The sequence below is a fragment of the Hyperolius riggenbachi genome, chromosome 4, assembly GCF_040937935.1.
Source record: "Hyperolius riggenbachi isolate aHypRig1 chromosome 4, aHypRig1.pri, whole genome shotgun sequence".
Classification (NCBI taxonomy): domain Eukaryota; kingdom Metazoa; phylum Chordata; class Amphibia; order Anura; family Hyperoliidae; genus Hyperolius; species Hyperolius riggenbachi.
In genome coordinates, this window is record NC_090649.1 from 214,917,739 (window position 1) to 214,937,064 (window position 19,326).

General features: G+C 41.3%; 1 protein-coding gene across 1 annotated transcript in view; it reads right to left on the bottom strand.

Annotated features, from left to right (window-relative positions):
- CSMD1 (CUB and Sushi multiple domains 1) overlaps positions 1 to 19,326 on the bottom strand; it is a 2,205,021-nt gene that overhangs the window by 286,552 nt on the left and 1,899,143 nt on the right. Inside the window, 3 exon segments of the mRNA XM_068281348.1 lie at positions 1,871 to 2,048; positions 10,441 to 10,629; positions 12,653 to 12,862. Coding sequence (XP_068137449.1) covers positions 1,871 to 2,048; positions 10,441 to 10,629; positions 12,653 to 12,862 — 577 coding nt within the window.

Here is a 19,326-nt window from a genome sequence, read left to right on the forward strand (position 1 = left end):
GTACCATAAACAGGTATGCAGTGACTAGTATTACAAATGTGCAGCTGTCCACACACAGGTACCGTGAACAAGTATGCAGTGACTGGTATATAATATAACACTTAGTGTGGTCACGTAGGTGCACTGAACAGGTATGCAGTGACTGGTATCAATCCAATGTGCAGCTGCCTGTTGCACACACAGGTACCGTGAACAGGTATGCATGGTTGAACTTGTATTACAAATGTGCAGCTGTCACACACGTTCAGTGAAAAGGTAGTCACTGAATGTGCTGGGCCTTGCACAGTATAGGAATTAGCAAGGGTCAGCTGCAACTGATTGACGGCTGTATATGCAAGTGTCAGTGGACCACACACAAAGAAAAACAGATCACAAGAACAACATTAGCTCTCAAAAGAGCTGTTGTGGAGTGCTTTTTAGCAATAAGAATCAGCAAGGAGCAAGCTAAAAAGCCTAACTAAGCTTTTACCTATGTCTCTGCAGCAACCTCTCCCTTCTCTAATTACTGCAGCCACACAAGTGAGGGAAATGGCAGACGGAGCTGCCTTATATAAGGGGGGGGGGTCTCCAGGATGGAGTGTAGCCTGATTGGCTGCCCTGGGTCTGGTGGTGACTGTGATGTAGAGGGTCAAAGTTAAGCCTAATGATGTAGTATAGGGGGAGGTTCAAACTCGCGAACCAGCGATGTTCGCGCAAATCGGTTCGCGGTCGAACCATTCGGGCCATCTCTAATCACAACTAGTTAGGGGTCCAAAGAACACCATTACTAGTTCAAAATGAGTATTATTGATAGGGAAGTATGTTTTTTTTATCGGTAAAGATCTGCAGAATAGGTTAAGTAAACACTGAAACCAAATTTTAACTATTGGCACCACATCAATTTTAAAGTGTACCTGTAGCGGAAAAAAGTGCCCTTATCTTTGGGAGGGGGAAGCCTCTGGATCCTAAAGAGGCTTCTCTTGTCCTTCTCCGCAGCCCTGTTACAGCACTGGGACCCCCAAAAAAGCTTGTCGCTGCTTGTGGCCAGCTTGTGCAGGCACACTAGCAGCATCCCACTCGGCTTTCTATGGAAAAAGCTCAACTAGTCCGCACTACTGCACAGACATGAGTCATCGGTGCCTGAGCAGTAACAGGGACATAATTGGGCTTGGCTATTTCCTCTGGATGCCAAGCAGGATGATGCTAGTGCAGGGGGGCAGGGAGGCCACTCTTTTGGGGTCCCAACACGGAACGGGCTGCCATACAAGAACAGGGGAAGCCTCTTAAGAATCCAGAGGCTTCCTTTTTCCAATGTAATTATCTGATTTCTTTTATTTTAAATAAGTCACATGTTGACACATAATTTGTACACACAATAACCTCTGTATTGACTATACACTAAGGTTATCTGAGTGGACTGTAGACCTGTATTTTTGCATGAATGAATGTATCTGGATGTATTAGTGTTGATGAATGATATGCTGCTGTATACACAAGGTTTCTATACTCATACTTATGCTATAGCACACTTTTCTCATGGCACAGTTCTCAGTAGAATTCCATCTAGTACACTTAATATCAGGACATGAGAAATGTATTCCTCATACTCACTATAATACATTACACAGTATATTAAATATCTCTGCCAGAGTATTTCTAATAAGATCTCAGATTGTGAGAGGTAAAATGCTAGTGATTGATTACTTATTTAATGTGTGCCATGCATGTATCTATAAAAATTGATTAGTTTTCCAAATTCATGTTCTGACCTTATGTGTTATTATTTTGCTTCTTAAAAATGTCAGGCTGTAGTCCCACATCCATTACATAGTTGCAGAGTCAAGGAAAAATAATCAATTTAAAAGCAATTTATTCACTATGGGTCACATACCATACTGCAATGTAATCATTCACTGGTTCGGTCTGGAGTAAAGTAAAGTTAATATAAACCCCATGACCCTGTGGAACAGAAATAAGCCAAGTACAGTCCTTTGAATTGGGATATTCATCTGGAAATCCTGGCGAGTAAATAGTGCCGTTCTCCGATGACACGTTATATCCACAAGGTGCTGGAATGAAAACAATATGTGTTAAAATGCAGAAATAACTGGCTCAGTCATTTAGAGTTCTCAATAGACAATTTTTAAAATTACATTCCAAAGCCATCAAAACTATATCATACTGTAACTCTGCTGCATTTTTGTGTCATATTTTGTCATATGAAGAAATACGAGACACACACACACACATATGTACAGTATATACACATATATATACAGTGTATATATATATATTTATATATATATATATATATATATATATATATATATATATATATATATATATATATATATATATATATATATATATCCTACTGATAACTATTTGCATGTTGCCATTTTTTTTTTCAATTTTTATTTATAAGGCATGTTGGGCTTGATTCATTAACCTGCTGAGCGGTCTGGACGAGCTCAGCTCGTCCAACACCGCCAGAGGCTGCCGCTCAGGCCCTGCTGGGCCGATTTTTGTGAAATAAAAAGCAGCACACGCAGCCGGCACTTTGCCAGCCGCGTGTGCTGCCTGATCGCGACCCTCTGCGAAAGAGGGTCCCCCCAGCCGCCTGAGCCCAGCGTAGCCGGAACAAAAAGTTCCGGCCAGCGCTAAGGGCTGGATCGGAGGCGGCTGACGTCAGGACGTCGGCTGACGTCGATGACGTCACTCCGCTCGTCGCTATGGCGACGATGTAAGCAAAACAAGGAAGGCCGCTCATTGCGGCCTTCCTTGTTTATTCTGGGCGCCGGAGGCGATCGGAAGAACGCCTCCGGAGCGCCCTCTAGTGGGCTTTCATGCAGCCAACTTTCAGTTGGCTGCATGAAATAGTTTTTTTTTTATTTAAAAAAAACCCTCCCGCAGCCACCCTGGCGATTTAATCAGAACGCCAGGGTGGTTAAGCTGCACTGCTAAAACAGCCTTAGACAGGGGCGTGCCTACCTATACATAGTAACTATAGTTAAGGCACACTTCTTACATAGCAGCAAGCGCTTCCATGTAAGGCATGCATAGTGGCCGCTCCTTCACATTAAGGTGTGCTGCTTTAGCAGTGCAGCTTAATGAATCAAGCCCATTATCCCTACACTACACTAACCTCATCACTAGTGATGGTTATGTCTAGTAGAACTCATGGAGAAGCATCTGATCAGTTTGGTCAGGTGATAAATATGCAAGTCTCTGATTTGTTAGTCATGACTATGTGCTAAAGCAGGATATGATCACAGCAAATCAGAGCTTTGCAAATCTGTCAGCTGATCAAACAAATCACATGCTTCTCCATGAGTAATCCTAGACATGACCATCACTAAACTTGTTTCAATAACTCTTTGAAACATACACATTGCAACATCCTGGTTTATATTTTCTTTGCATATAAATATACCAATGCCCTGTAACCCAAACAGTACAAATTAGCAACAAGCCCCACTATTTCCGTCCTCACTGTGTTTCTACTAAGGGATCTTCTATGTATACATCAATATATAAGTAAACATACACACATACCATGATGTTTCATACATGGGTAAAAAAAGTGTACAAAGCTATACCTTTTAACAGCTAGCTAAAGAAAATGGCATAATGTTTGTTTCTACATTATGATAACAGAGTACAGAAAACACATATTTGAGTAATGTTCTTAAACACATTTAAGAAACTTAATTTCATTAGGTTAAAAAAAAAAGATTGTGACTGAAAGTTCCCCATGACTGGTGCACAGTGACAGCTGAAGCAGTCCGAAAAAAATGGCTTTTGGCTATAGCAATGCCCGATTCTGGTGCTATGCGTAGTGCGCCATGCACCAATAAGCACTGCCTAGCCCACAGGGGGTGGAGTTAAATTGACTTGCCCACTGGTGAGTTACCGTTAGGCACCAGGGGGTGGGGTAAAGTTTATGCACCACTGGGAGGGGTTCTGTGTGAGAGTAGGGAGAGGTAAGTTCGCAATAAAATATCTGTAAATATTACCAATATTTTACTATATGAAAGAAGTAGTAGAATATTAGTAAATTTACCAATATTCTACTAGCAGCTATTTATGCTCTTTATGATTGAACAACACTCATGTGAAGCCAGCAATTGAATTTGCTGGTAAATCCTGAGAGAAGCTTGTATGTTTTGAGCTTCTTATCACTTTAAATTGCATATGGCCCCATGGCCTCATTCAATTAAAATTTTTTCATAGTTTTCTACAAGGAGATGTTTTTATACCTTACCGATAAAAAAGTCTTTCAAGCCCTTGACCCAAAAAAATAAAAAAATAATATATATATATATATATATATATATATATATATATATATATATATATATATATATATATATATATATATATATATATATATATATGTGTGTGTGTATATATATATATATATATATATATATATATATATATATATATATATATATATATATATATATATATATATATATATATATATATATATATATATATATCAGCGATACTTAATTGCCTAAGGTGTGCGGCTGGGAGACGAGGGGTTACTTTCCCAGAATTCCGCCGGCTTCTATGCATATCACGTCTCGCACGCAGCCTATGGGACGCATTGCAAGACTCACTAGTGTGCACTTTCTCCTTCAAGCCGGAAGGAGGAAGTGCTCACTAGTGAGTCTTGCAAGGCGTCCCATAGGCCGCATGCGAGACATGATATGCATAGAAGCCAGCGGAATTCTGGGAAAGTAACCCTTTATCTCCCAGCTGCACACCTGAGGTATTTAAGCCTCATTGTAATGACAAATTCTAATAGCTCACTACTCGTGAGAACTTGTGAGCACAACTTGTTTAAAAGCAATGTATTACCTGATATATTCATTGCTTGACTGAAAATCAATGTATTGATTATTATTATTATTATTTAGTATTTATATAGTGCCAACATCTTCTGCAGGGCTGTACAGAATATATTGTCTTGTCACTTAACTGTCCCTCGGAGGGCTCACAATATTGATGCCAATAAAGCATCAATAACAAATTCAATTTGTCTCAAGTGATTTCAATCACAGTGTAACCCTAGCCTTAGCATTCATGCACCAGGGATGAGTACCTTCGGTACTGTGAGAACTGTCAAGCCGTCAGGTCAAAAAAGTGTTCAGTACCTCACCTTTATCAAAATGAATGAGGAATGAATCCCGGAGGGCAACTGCCTGCCCGAAGTCAGTCCCCACACACAGCATCTCTGCCTGCACGCCAGGGGCGCCTCTTGCCATTTTGTCACTCTAGGCGAGAAAACCTGTGGCGCCCCCCCCCCCTTCCCTGGTGCCCTTCCCCCATGAAAATAATCGTAATGCGGCAGCGCTTAACCAGAAAATAATCGTAATGCAGCAATGTTTCACCATAAAATAATCGTAATGCGGCAGCGTTTTACCAGAAAATAATCGTAATGCGGCAATGTCTCACCAGAAAATAATCGTAATGCGGCAATGTCTCACCAGAAAATAATCGTAATGCGCCAATGTTTTATCAGAAAATAATCATAATGGGGCGTTTTAGCAGAAAATCGTAATACGGCAATGTCTCACCAGAAAATAATTGTAACGCAACGATGTTTCACTAGAAAATAATGATGTTTCACTAGAAAATAATCGTAGTGTGGTAATGTTTTATCAGAAAATAATCGTAATGCGGCAGCGTTTTACCAGAAAATAATCGTAACACGGCAATGTCTCACCAGAGAATAATCGTAATGCGGCAATGAGTCACCAGAGAATAATTGTAATGCGGCAATGTCTCATCAGAAAATAATCGTAATACGGCAATGTTTCACCAGAAAATAATCGTAATGCGGCAATGTCTCATCAGAAAATAATCGTAATACGGCAATGTTTCACCAAAAAATAATCGTAATGCGGCAATGTCTCACCAGAGAATAATCGTAATGCGGCAATGTCTCACCAGAGAATAATCGTAGGAGGGAGGGAGAGGATGGAGCATATGGGAACCATATGTCCTGCAGGATAATCACAGGGCAGTCAGACACACACACACACACACACACACACACACCACACACGTACGTACACACACACACATACACACACACAGTCAGGGCCGGTTTAAGCAACAATGGGGCCCCAGGGCAAAATAAACCTGCCCCCCCCCCAACATATACCCCGGAACAAAAATCGGCATTAGGGGACCTTTTTTGCAGCTGGTATAACAGGGTGTGAAGTCCCAATCGGTCGGAGCTCCACATTCTGGCTATCCCAGCCTGCATGGGGGACAAGGGGTTAAAAAGTTTCAGGAGGGGGGACCCCACATAATTTTTTTTTTAAAAAAATTCCCACACTCTAAACATAAATTTTTTGGGGGGAAAATAGGAAAAAATGCCTGGGATCTTCATACAGCCATATTGCGGCTGTATAGCGATCCCTGGCCAAAGCGTTGCGGCTGCGTATAGACCCCCTGGAAACCCTGTCAGGAAATTTATTGCGCTTTCGTTTGATGCATGTAAAATTACACTACCATTAGGTTTGCTACTAAAAGTGACATTTACCGCATTTAAAAGTATACTTTTTTCCTTCGAAACTTTAAAATTGATTTTATCAAAAACTATAAGGTCTTTTTGAAAAATTGTTTTTTCCTCTTATTCATAATGATCTCCTTAACATATCCTGCAAATGTAGGGTTTCTAGCATTTAAGGTGGATTTGCTATTAACCATTAAAGTCGGCAGGTTTTTAAATGTGTATTTTTTTTTTCCTTTGAAACTTTAAAATCGATTTTCTCAAAAACTATAAGGCCGATTTGCAAAAAAAATTTTCCTCTTGTAGCCACTGGGGGCCCCTACAGGCTCTGGGGCCCTGGGGCAGCTGCCTCCTTTGCCTTAATGGTAGCGCCGGCCCTGCACACAGTACACACACACAGTACACACACACACAGTACACACAGTACACACACAGTACACACACACAGTACACACACACAGTACACACACACAGTACACACACACACGTACACACACACACACAAAGCACACACACACACAAAGCACACACACACACACACACACACACACACACACACACACACACACACACACACACACTTTCCCCTCCTCTGTAGTGAAATTGAAAGCGCTGCAGATACCTCATACAGTGCTTCTGATCCTGTCTCTGATCCTGTCACTACAGAGGGGGGAGGGGGTCACACACGTGTTACTGCCAGTCCTCTACTCACAGGCTAGCCATGCAGTTCAGCTCCTCTCCAGGTCAGATAACGCTGGCTGCTGTGCTCTGCTTGTGTTCAGTACACTTCGTCCATCCGGTCCCACTGACTTGTCTCTCTGACTCTCTCCTGCGAGGCTGCGCTGAGGCTGGCTGCCAGTCAGTGTCTGAGTCACAGACACACTGGGCTTCTCTAGCGGTCCTTCGCCTGGACGAGTGTCTGTGCATGGGGAGGGGGATGCAGCCACATGTCTGGACTCCTCTGGGGGGAAGCCGCCACGCAGGGCCAATGGGCAGGACAGGGGCACCGTCTGGGCAGCAGGAGCCAAAATGCCCTGGTGGCTCCTGGTTGACTGGCAGTGGGCGGAGTAAGAGGCGGCACCGCACGAGGTAAACATTGTACCCATGCGGCTGCTGCTATAGAGAAGGGGCCGGACTAGAGGAGGAGTGGGAATTGCAGTGTTGAACACTGCTTCTATTGGCCAGTAGCGGAAGGAAGGGGCGTGTGTGAGGCGGCAATGGGGGCTTGCTGGCTCAGGCACCGAGACAGAGAGCACGTGAGTGAATAAATAAACATAATGAGTACTTCTGCACAGTAGTAGCGGCGGGTGGCCGCGGTCCCACCGCAGCGCCTTCCCCAGCATGCCGCCTCAGGCCAATGCTTGTAATGCCTATGCCGTAAGGCGCCCCTGCTGCACGCCGTGTGACTGCCTGCCCCAAGACTAAGTCAGGGACTGACTTAGTCTTGGGGCAGGCAGTCACACGGCGTGCAGGCAGAGGAAGACACAGCATCTCTGCCTGCCGTCCGCTGCTGCCTGTCCCAAGACTAAGTCAATCCCCAAACAGCATCTCTGCCGGCAGGCCACTTGACTGCCTTCTCCGCCACCACCAACAGAATTTTTATGGCCGCTGCTGTCAGCAGCGGCTGCTACCAAATATAATAGTAATGTTTCTGGTGTGTGTACATGCTATATTTTTGTGGCTGCACTGCGGCTGCAACAACAAAACAAAAGGCATGTACACGTGTCAATTCCCCTTCGTGATTGTTACCTTGCCACGGTGAAGGGGCTTGTGTATCACAATGAAGCAATGACCTATATGAGTGTGTTGGGGGGAGGGGGGCATGTCCAAGATAATAAGGTTGTTGCTTCATTGTGGACAGACCAAATTCGATCAGTCACTGTTGTTCTGTCATTGAGCTTCTTCAGCCTGACCATATGGGCTTGGAAACCGCCATCGCCTGCACTCTCGCCATCGTGCACACTAGTCCAGCACGCCCATCACTACACAAACAGCTGTTTGCGGTGCGTTACACAGTGAGTTTGGTCTGTCAGTGTGAAGCAGTACACTACTTACACTAACTGCTGATCCATGTCTACACACGCAAGATGTTTTCAAGCACTTTAGATCTCCAATTTAGCAATGCAGTGTGATTTCTGCCTTTTAGGGATTATAACCCTGCTGTGCGTCAAATCCGTAATTTTCCCCGGGACTTTTGTCATGTATCCCACTCCTCCATGCCCTCTTCCAGGTGTTAGACCCCTTGAAACATCTTTTCCATCACTTTTGTGGCCAGAAACAATGTTTGTAGTTTATGAAGTTTGCCTGCCCATTGAAGTCTATTGCGGTTCAAAAAGTTTGCAGGTTCACAAACTTTTTCGGAAGTTCGAGGTTCGCGAACCGAAAATTGGAGGTTTGAGCCATCTCTAATGGCGAGTGTTACAAATATGGGGGTTACTGAGCAAACACATCCTATGATGCAGATTAGTAGAATGACTACATGTGTCCACTATAGCCCAAAGCTTAAATGACCATTATTGTGAAAAAATGTAAAATGTAAAATTCATGTAAACACATACAAATAAGAAGTACATTTCTTCCAGAGTAAAATGAGCCATCAATTACTTTTCTCCTATGTTGCTGTCACTTACAGTAGGTAGTAGAAATCTGACAGAACCGACAGGTTTTTGGCTAGCCCATGGGGGATTTTCAGCATGGCCTTTATTCTTTATAAAGACACTCCCCGAAAAATATTTATACAAAGATGCTGGCCAGCCTCACTGCACACTTTTTTTGCCAGTTTGACTAAGCAACTGCAATTCACTAAGTGGTTTTGAAAATAACTAAAACCCTTGAAAATCCCCCTTGAGTAGATGGGCTAGGCCAGTGATGGCTAACCTTGGCACTCCAGCTGTGGTGGAACTGCAAGTCCCATGAGACATTGCAATACACTGACAGCTCTAAGCATAACTCGACGAGGCAGAGGCATGATGGGATTTGTAGTTTTTTTCACAGCTGGAGTGCCAAGGTTAGCCGTCACTGGGCTAGGCCAAAACGGTTCTGTCAGATTTCTATTACCAACTGTAAGTGACAGTAATATAGGAGAAAAGTAATTTATGTCTCATTTTACTCTGGAAGGAACGTACTTCATATTTGTATGTGTTTACATGTATTTAAAATGTTATGATTTTCAACATTTCAGAGGTCATAGAGACAAAGTAACCATTAAGACAAGAATTAGGAGCTGTGTCAAATAATGAAAATGAACAGGTGAAATTAGCATGAAAAGCAAAATAGCAAGCCTCTGCTAGACTGTACACAAGAAAAACACTTATGTTCCACTTTACAAATAATTAATGTACCCATTAGCTTAGTTTAAATGAAGGTACAGTGTTATACACTTCATTTAAGCCAAGCACTTTAAAATGAACATTATTTTTTTTCCAGTCCTCACGACTGCAAAAGTTATTGACTACTTTTTCTTCAGATTATTAACCTTAGCAACAAAGGTTTCGCGAAGCATGAAAAACAGACACAATCATTGTACAATGAGGGACTGCTGAATACTTACACAATAATGAAGCATTAGGGCTAATGAATCACACAGCAAATTGCCCTATTTATGCCATCATATTTACTTTCCTCCAGAGAGCCTCAGAGAAGGTGCAAGTTGTAATGTTAATCTCAGAAACAATAAATAATTGCTTGTTAGAAAAGCCAGGCTATTTATACAGGAAAATTCAATGTTATTTCCAAGCAGCGCGGATAATAATTGTTAGTGTGCACCTCACCTAAGATGGTTCACTGTTAGCAGTCAATACATTTAGGGTCTATTTAAGGACCAAATTAATTAATCTTCACCATTTTAAAAATAAGAACATTTCAGTGTTTTTTGTAAGCACTTAAAATGCAAGTAATTGGCATACAAGCTCCCACGATAATGTACTTACCTTCACACCTTGGAAAAGGATAGTTCCAGTTTCTATTTATACCGTGCTGGCAAGTGAGAACAGTGTGTCCTATCAGTACATAACCTGGATAACATTCAAAAGATATTGATTGTCCCACACTATAATCAGAATTAATGATGTACCCATTCTTAAATGGATGAGGGACTGGACAGTTTTGCAATTCATAGGCTGGAAAATAAAAATCAACACTTGGAATAAATATTAATGAAAACCTTAGACAGAATTACAAGAACAACTTTATATAAAATATATGAAAGGACACAATTTAAGGAGAACCAAGATAAATGAATTCTTATACAATGACTTCAATTCATCAAGCATTACCGCATTCGGTAATGCTGAAAACAGCTGACTTTACGGAGCACTTAGTAAAATGTTAATTCATCAAAGCAGTTACCGCATGAGAAGCAGACATTCCTGTGCAGAGAGATAAATTACCGACTTGTTAAGTGATTACCTCAACACATGTCAGTAAAATGTCAGCAAATGTTAATTCATCAAGCTCACAGCATTCGATAACATGTGCGGTGTTTATCTCCAGCTCTCCCCTGTCGATAAGGAGCTTGGAATGCCTTCTCCGTGTGTGACAGGACCATAGAAACCTCCCCCCTGTCCCCTGCAAGTGCTGCTGATAGGTTGGCCAGGCTTCTTGGGTGGAACAGACCCCCCCAGGCAGCCAGGGGAGAGAAAAGAATTAAAGTTATTTTCCAGGCACCCTTCTTTTCTAGGCACCCTTCGGTAGTGTAACCCCTTGAGTGCCTGTTTAAATATGCAGGGATGCAAGTGGGAGTTCGTGGCAAAATGACCTAAGCAGGGAATGTGTAATGTTTCTTAGCAGTTCATCTAAGCTGTGGCAAGTAAATAGAATGAGACAGATTCAGCAAGAGCAGAGGCAGCACAACAAATATAAAAGGCACATGTATAGGGATGTCGGTGCTGCCTCTTTCCTATTGTAATGCCCTCACTGCCTGGACCTCTTCGGTAACTTACCGAACATCTACCACATGTGTGAAAATATTGATGAATTAGCACAGTGAAGTGTAAAATACCCAATGCGGTATTTTAAGGACTGGGATTTTGTTATCGAACACCCTTTGATGAATTGAAGCCAATGTCTGTAATCAGTATTATGTTCATAAGGCAGCCTAATTACAGTTATGAATGCACTAAATTCTCAACCTTTACATGGGGTCAGATTGCCATTACAAGGGAAAACTGATTCATTCCCCTTTTTATTTTTATGTACAAATGGAAAATAAATGAGCAGCCATTTCTACAACTGTATTATATCTATGCTATTATAAAAAATACAAAGTACAAAGAGCTACGGTAACAAGGAAAAACAAACTTTAAACTTCAGCTAGCCAATGTATTATTTATAACATAAATATTCTGTATTAGCTCTGCATTAGAGATCAATCAACAATATAGTTATAATGCATTAGTGAGTTTGCTCCCTCCCCCAAGTGATTGGAGAACCACCTGAATGTACATTACTCACTCTTTTCCTTCACCACAGCTTGTATACCAGCTCTACTGTGCCTATGGTCTGAATGTTTAATGCTAGGTACACACCATAAGCTAGTTTGGCAGATGGATGGTTCAATACATATTTTTCATCATGTCCGATCTTATTTTCAATCGTTTTTCTAATCTATTTCTCATAGAAGTGAATGGAAATTAGTAAGAAAAGAAAATCGATTATACAGTAAATCGGCTAAAAAAATCTCATCATCTGTACCTAGCATAACAACCTCTTAAGGACTCTCACAGTTATCTTCATACCATCCACTGCTGTCTATTGTGCTGTGAAAGTTTTAGGTTCAGTACACACTTGCAGCTAAGGTCACATAAAACAATCCTTTGTGCTCATTTTAGGTCACCTATCCCTGTATAATGCTATGAGCAGCTTGTTCTATCCTATGAAAAGATGATAGGGAGGACTAGTGTCCCCTATATACAATTATAAATTGTAAGTCTGTGGATGTTGGTAGACACAGTATTTTGTAACTTAGATTTACGGTAATTATTTGTTGTTGTATTTAGCTTATCTATGTATTACTGTGCTAAGAGCAGGGCCTTTCTGTTTCTCTGCACAGTCTACAGCACAATTGTACCAGCTAGTACTGAACATATAGATTTAACATAAACGTACATATCTAAAAATTCAACATATACATATTTTCTTTACCTTGATACACAAGTTTAAAACCTTGTCGATTTTCAGAATGGTCACTGAAAAAGTGAATTAAAACTTCATGTGTTGTACTCAGCAATGATGATGGAAGTTCAGTACCACTAAACTGGCCAATCTGAGAACTTGTATGATAAGGACCATTGTGGATTTCAAGAATGTCATGATTTGCCTCAGTAGAAAAATTTTCAAACTGAATGTGAGCCCCTGAAATTTAAAAATGAAAACATATCAACATAATATCCATCTATGCAATATGCAAATGTTTTATTACATTGTATTGTATATTAGTAAACAACATACCAAAAATACTCTGAAGTGTACTAAGTAGATGGATTACCAAAAGGGAAATCAATGGTCATTGGCCCTTATTCAATTAACTTTTTCTCTTAAATGTTCTCCTAGGAGATAATGGTTCATCTTTTCTTCTCTTTAAATTACCTTTTTCAGAACATTGCAATAGAAAAATTACTGGAAAGTAACTGAAAATGTCCTTGCTTGCTGGTAACTTAAAAGACATACACCAATCACCCCCCACCCCCTCCACCATGCACAAGGTCTTCTCCTGCCTCTTGACTATCTCCTCCTGGATGTTAGCTAGGTTCGTAAAGCTTAACTTTGATAAAACTGAGCTGCTGATTTTCCCGCCCCGCTCTGCAGTGCACTACCTCCCGGATATTCACGCCACGTTCAACAGTAAGACCATCTGGCCTAACTCCCATGCCTGCTGCTTGGTCGTCACCCTAGAGTCTGCTCTCTCCTTCAGCCCTCACTTCAAAAATATTACCAGAGACTTTCATTTACACCTGTGCAACATCTCCAAAATCCACCCCTTTCTGAACCCAGACACTAACAAGCTTATCATCCATGCCCTCATCATCTCCTGCCTTGACTACTGCAATGCCCTACTGGCAGGCCTCCCCTAGAATTGCATTGCACCCCTTCAATCAGGCATGAATGCAGCAGCTAGACTCATCCATTCTTCACAATACTCTGCTTCCACCCCCCTCTGAAAAGCCCTACACTGGCTCCCTATCTGCTTCTGGTTCAGTTTTAAAATTCTGTGCCTGGCCTACAAATCTGCACAACCTACATCCCTGAACTCGTCCACAGATATATACCTGCCTATCCCCTCTGATCCTCCAATGATCTCCTCCTGACTGCCCCACGTACTTCTCACTCCCATGCATGCCTACAGGTCTTCTCAAGAGCCGCCCCACCCTATGGAACTCCCTCCCACCCACTCTTAGACTCACCCCTTAATTCAACACCTTCAAGCAAGCCCTCAAAACACATTTGTTTTAAATGGCCTACCCCCATCTACCCATCTAGCACACTCCTTTAGCCAAGAACCTTTTCACTGCCTTATCTTATGTGTCCCTACCCCTCCCCTTTAAATTTTAAGCCTTTGACAGGGTCCCCCCTCCCCCTTAGTGTGTTCTACTTGATCTTGCAACCCATGACACCCTTCCCATGCTTCCCATGGACTAATTCAAACTTGAATTGATGGGTCTCTATTAAATCGCATGATCATGCATCTTATACCCTGCTTGTATGTATAACCTTGTGTAATGTTGTATAACTGTGTGCTACCTGTTGTTCAGCCCTTGTTTGCATTGTATGTATTCCTATTTATTGTCCAGCATCCGGGCAGGGGAGTGGTGTGAACAATGGAATTGGTGCGAACAATGGGATCGTCATCTCTGGGGGTGAGTAGAAACACCCAGCGGATCGCTCGTGGGTCGCCAGCTGCCCTACACACTTCTGCTTATCGGCTGAGGCAGCTGATAATGCCCCAACCAAACTTAAGTAAGGTGTGTGTATGAGGCCTAAGGAAACCAATAATAATCCTTGGTTTATTTAACAGCCCAATAAGTATTAGGTGTTGTGACAGGAAAGCCAAGATCACCTATTAAGGAAAGCCATTATCATCCTACATCGTGACAGGAAAGCCAAGATCACCTATTAATTCAAAGTTAGAAGCAAATTTCTAGCGCGCAACACTTTTTATCTGTATGATCGCTGGGATCTTAAATTGCATGAAGAAATGTAAATTGACTCTGTACCAAGATCTACCTGCACTGCAAAAAGCTGATCTGAGATTACACATTGTGCAATAGATTGAAGAACAATTAACATCTTAAAGTGGGATTATCAACCATAATATCAAATTCCATTTACTCACTGCTTTGTGTTTATTATGTAGTCTACATCCTGACCCTGCATCACAAGCATTCCAATATATTCATAAATGTTTCTGGTGTAATGAATCTTATCTCAGTCAGCCTGTCTCTATTCTGGTACATTGCTGGGGAGAGGGATGCTTATCTCCCCTCCAACATTGCAGCTCCTTACTGATTGGCTAAGGGCTGTTCATTGTGACATGAGGCAGAGAAGGGAAATACATCTTACTCCTCTACAAAAGCTGCTGAAATATGATCTATAGAGAAATCCAGGAGAAGGCAAAAGTCTGGCACTTAAAGCGGAATATAACCCTGCATTTCAACTTTGCTCTAAAACATTATTTACAGTATATTATATGCAACCAGCATTTTTTTTTTACTAGACCAGCATTGGAAGGGTTACACAGGGCTTTAAAGTCCCTAGAGATTTCTGCAGACGAATTCGAACTTGAGTTAGATACTTTTTGTTTACAAATATGTGTTTATTATGACTCATCTCTCTCACTGAGAAGGAGCTTGGAGGACAGCCAAAGAGATGTATCTATTGATAAACAGTTACACACTAACTAAATAGAATGTAACCATCTGAATGTCTGCACGGAACTTAAAACCTCTGTGTTTAACCCTTCCAATGCTGGTCTAGTAAAAAAAAAAATGCTTTTTGCATATAATATGCTGTAAATAATGTTTTAGAGCAAAGTTGAAATGCAGGGTTATATTCCGCTTTAAAGAGACACTGAAGCGAAAAAATATATATGATATAATGAATTGGTTGTGCACTATGAATAATTACTAGAAGATTAGCAGCAAAGAAAACATTCTCATATTTTTATTTTCAGGTATATAGTGTTTTTTCTAACATTGCATCATTCTCTAATATGTGCAGATTACACAACACTCAGCATTCAAAATTTTTCTTTCAGAGCAGTCTGTGAACTAATGACCTCTCCTCTGGCAGAGGAAAAGTAAAAAATTAACTAACAGTTGAGATAATAAAAGTCAGAAAACAGCCCTCTCCACGACTTTGAAAGTCGTAGAGCTTAATGGCTTTTTTGTATAGAGATAACAACTGGAGTTTCTCAAATCTTCCTGTACTGGAAACAATTAGACTGATGTATCTGATCTTAATGTTTTATTTCTTAGCTGTACTACACATACAAATCATAATATCATAATTTTTTTCGCTTCAGTGTCTCTTTGAAGCTTTAATTAGTGTTGCACCCAAACAATAAAGATCCAGTGCTGATCACATTCTTCATACAGTCAATGAGTGAATATACTTATCGTATGTAAATGTAACTGTTGAATTGCTATTCAGATTTTGCCTTAATTGGCAGCCAAGGCCAAAGGATGGATTTTTTTCTTTATTTTTTTCTACCAATTCACCTTGTTTTCTCCCCTGAAGGTGTTCAGTGTGGTCCAGTGTAGCCTGGAATGCTGGTGCAGTTCATGTGGTGTCCATGACCTTGAGTTTTTCCCGCCTTGCCACTGAGCAAACCTTTGTAAATCAGGCCCATAATATGCAATCTTCAAAAATTAGGCTTCAGCACTCAATCATCTTAGCACACTGGTTGCAGCATATAACTCCAAACTTAGTTTAGAGTGCTCAACTATTTAAAGAGAGTTAGTGTAACAGCTAGTTTATGAAGTGCAAATATAGAGCAGTGTCAGGGTAGTAGGAGACCTGTAATTTATAAGGTGTGCACCTCAGTCTATGAGCATAGTCATGCAGCATATGCACAAGTACAGCCAAGTATGTTTGGAGGGACCCTGCACAGCAGTATTGGGCTTCAAGATGAATCAGGAAGTCTAATCCATCCAGAGGCATCTCTCTACTTTAATAAATATCTAACTTTGCTTCTAATCGTATCCAGTGTAGCTGTTAACAACTTTGTCATGCAAGCAGATGTTACATGACCCCTAAGTTACTTGAGGATTAAAGTTTAAAAGTTAGTCTTAGTTGTGAGAAGTGTTAAACGTAAGTCAATATTACACTTTGATTTGAGTGAAAAGTGAGTGTTAGACTTTTTCAGGGGTCTAGGGTGAGGAAGAGTTAAAGTTATTTTCAGGCATAGGTTAGAGGGAGTGTTCATGTTAGATTAGGGAGTATGTATGTTTTAGGAGAAATTGGGAGCTCCGTATTAGGGTCAGCTACTGCAGACATAAGACATTATAATGTTGGCTTTGTAGACATTGCACCATCTACACTGAAAGTCCTACAGTGTAATCAACTAGCAGTAATATGTGTGTGCTGATATATCACAAATTGCAGTATGCAGGTGTGTATGATAAATGTGCATGATGCTATAAGTGTGCATGATTCATTCTATTACAAATGTGTGCTTACTTGAAATTTTTAGAAAAACTGACCAGAATACCATACTTCTGATCATGAAGATCTGGTAAATTCAGTTGACTGTTCCGTACTTCCAAATAGTACCAATAGCAAAAACAAAATGTAAGCACACTGTATATTTAATTGCAAAACCTGGGGGATATTTTTGACTTTTCTTAAATTTCTTTCCACCTGACTATCCTTTTATTTGCATATAATATTTATATTGCATTATATTCTGTAAATTCATTAGCAATCTGTGCAAACAAATGTATGTCATTGTCCTCTTATTACCCATCCAAAATGATGGCTTAGGACCCAATTAATATTTTAAAGAAGCTACTTGGCTTGCGAGTAAGTTTAAAATACTTTGCTGGTAAACAAGTAATAAGAAAGCTATCCCGGCAATCCAAAAGTTAAAAATCACTCTTACTTTTTTTGTCCGTAAAACATCTTTCCCCAGTTTCCCTGGCTCTTATTTGGTACATCTGCCACACAAAGGAAATTTCAGGGCATGCTGGGTTTTCTTTTTTTCTACTTTACTTACCCCTCAGACTTAACTAATGCAGCCTGATTGGCTGAAGTCTCTTTCCCTACTGTTTCCCCCTCCCACACCTCTGTTCCTCTCTGATTGGTCAATATTTCTCATGCTGAGACAATGCACTTTCTACTGCAGAGCTGGGTGGGAGTGTCTGTAGACTGGGAGGAGGGCAGGCAATAATACACAGACAGAGTAAGGGAAAATGATGTCAGGGTTGACTTTAAGACAGACACAGTCAAAATAGAAAATCCTAAGAAGGATTTTCTCTTTTTTTACTAAAGAAAAATCACCTTGCAAATTCACAATATATGGAAACACAAGTCTTTTATAAAGAATTGTGTGAAAATAGAATGAAAAGTTGCTGATACAATGACATGAATACAATGAAAACTTGCAGATTTTATTTAAGTATTTATATAGCGCCAACATATTACGCAGCACTGTACAGAGTATATTGTCTCGTCACTAACTGTCCCTCAGAGGGGCTCACAATCTAGTCCCTGTCATAATCATACAGTATGTCTATGTATGTATCATGCAGTGTATGTATCGTCATCTAGGGCCAATTTTATGGGGAAGCCAATTAACTTATCTGTATGTTTTTGGAATGTGGGAGCAAACCGGAGTGCCCAGAGGAAACCCACGCAGACACAAAACTCTGTTGCCGATTCATACAGCAAAATGCAATCAGAGGGCAATTGGCACTTTTGGCAGTGTTTCATTGACATGACAAATGATGACAGACTGAGGCATTCCATTGCCATGGCATTGATGGCAGTATGGCAGATACTGTAATGCCATAAGGCTGGCTTTTCACAACATATGAATGCTGTAGAGGTGGCCAAAAGGTGTGATGCTGTCCATGGCATTCATTTCAATTCTGTTTGTAAGAGCAATCATGTGTCCTGTTGGTGCCATTGTGGATTGCTGGTCAGAAAATTTTCTGGTGCCAGTAATCAAAGAGGAAGAACGGATGAAAACAGCCAAATTTGCTGCAATCTCCGACATCTGGACACGCTTCAAGAAGAACTGTGCTGAGAGTTTCACTCCAGGAGAACACATGACCATAGATGAACAACTGTTCCCTACCCAGGGCCGGATTTCTGGCTAGCCAACCTAGGCCATGGCCTAGGGCGCCAGAATTTTAGCAGTGTTTGGGGCGGCTGAGGGGCCGGAAAGTGCGAGCAGTGCAGACAGGGGTGTCGGAGTAAACAGCATCAAAGCGCCCAGCCGCCAGCTGAAGCCTCCACTGCACCTCCTCCTACTGTAAGCAGCCAGACCAGATCTGTCCTCCACGCCCTGCATTGTGTGTAAATGATGAGCAGCAGGCGGTTGGCAGGCTGAGTCAGGTGGCACATGACTCACTGGTGTGGTGGTGGGAGATGAAAGATCCCTGCGGGGCACAGGGAGCGGGAAGCGATTGTGGTGGAGGCTTTGCACTATCCCCAGCTCCAGCCTATTTCTGCAGGACAGGGTGTACGTAGAACAAACTGAGCAGCCAGTGAGGGAGGTAATTATTTCCAGCTTAAATTTTCGCAGAGGCCGGGGAGGCTCTTCTAATGTTTACAGTCTCAGAAGCTTCTTCATATTTACCTCTCCGTGCACGATCTAC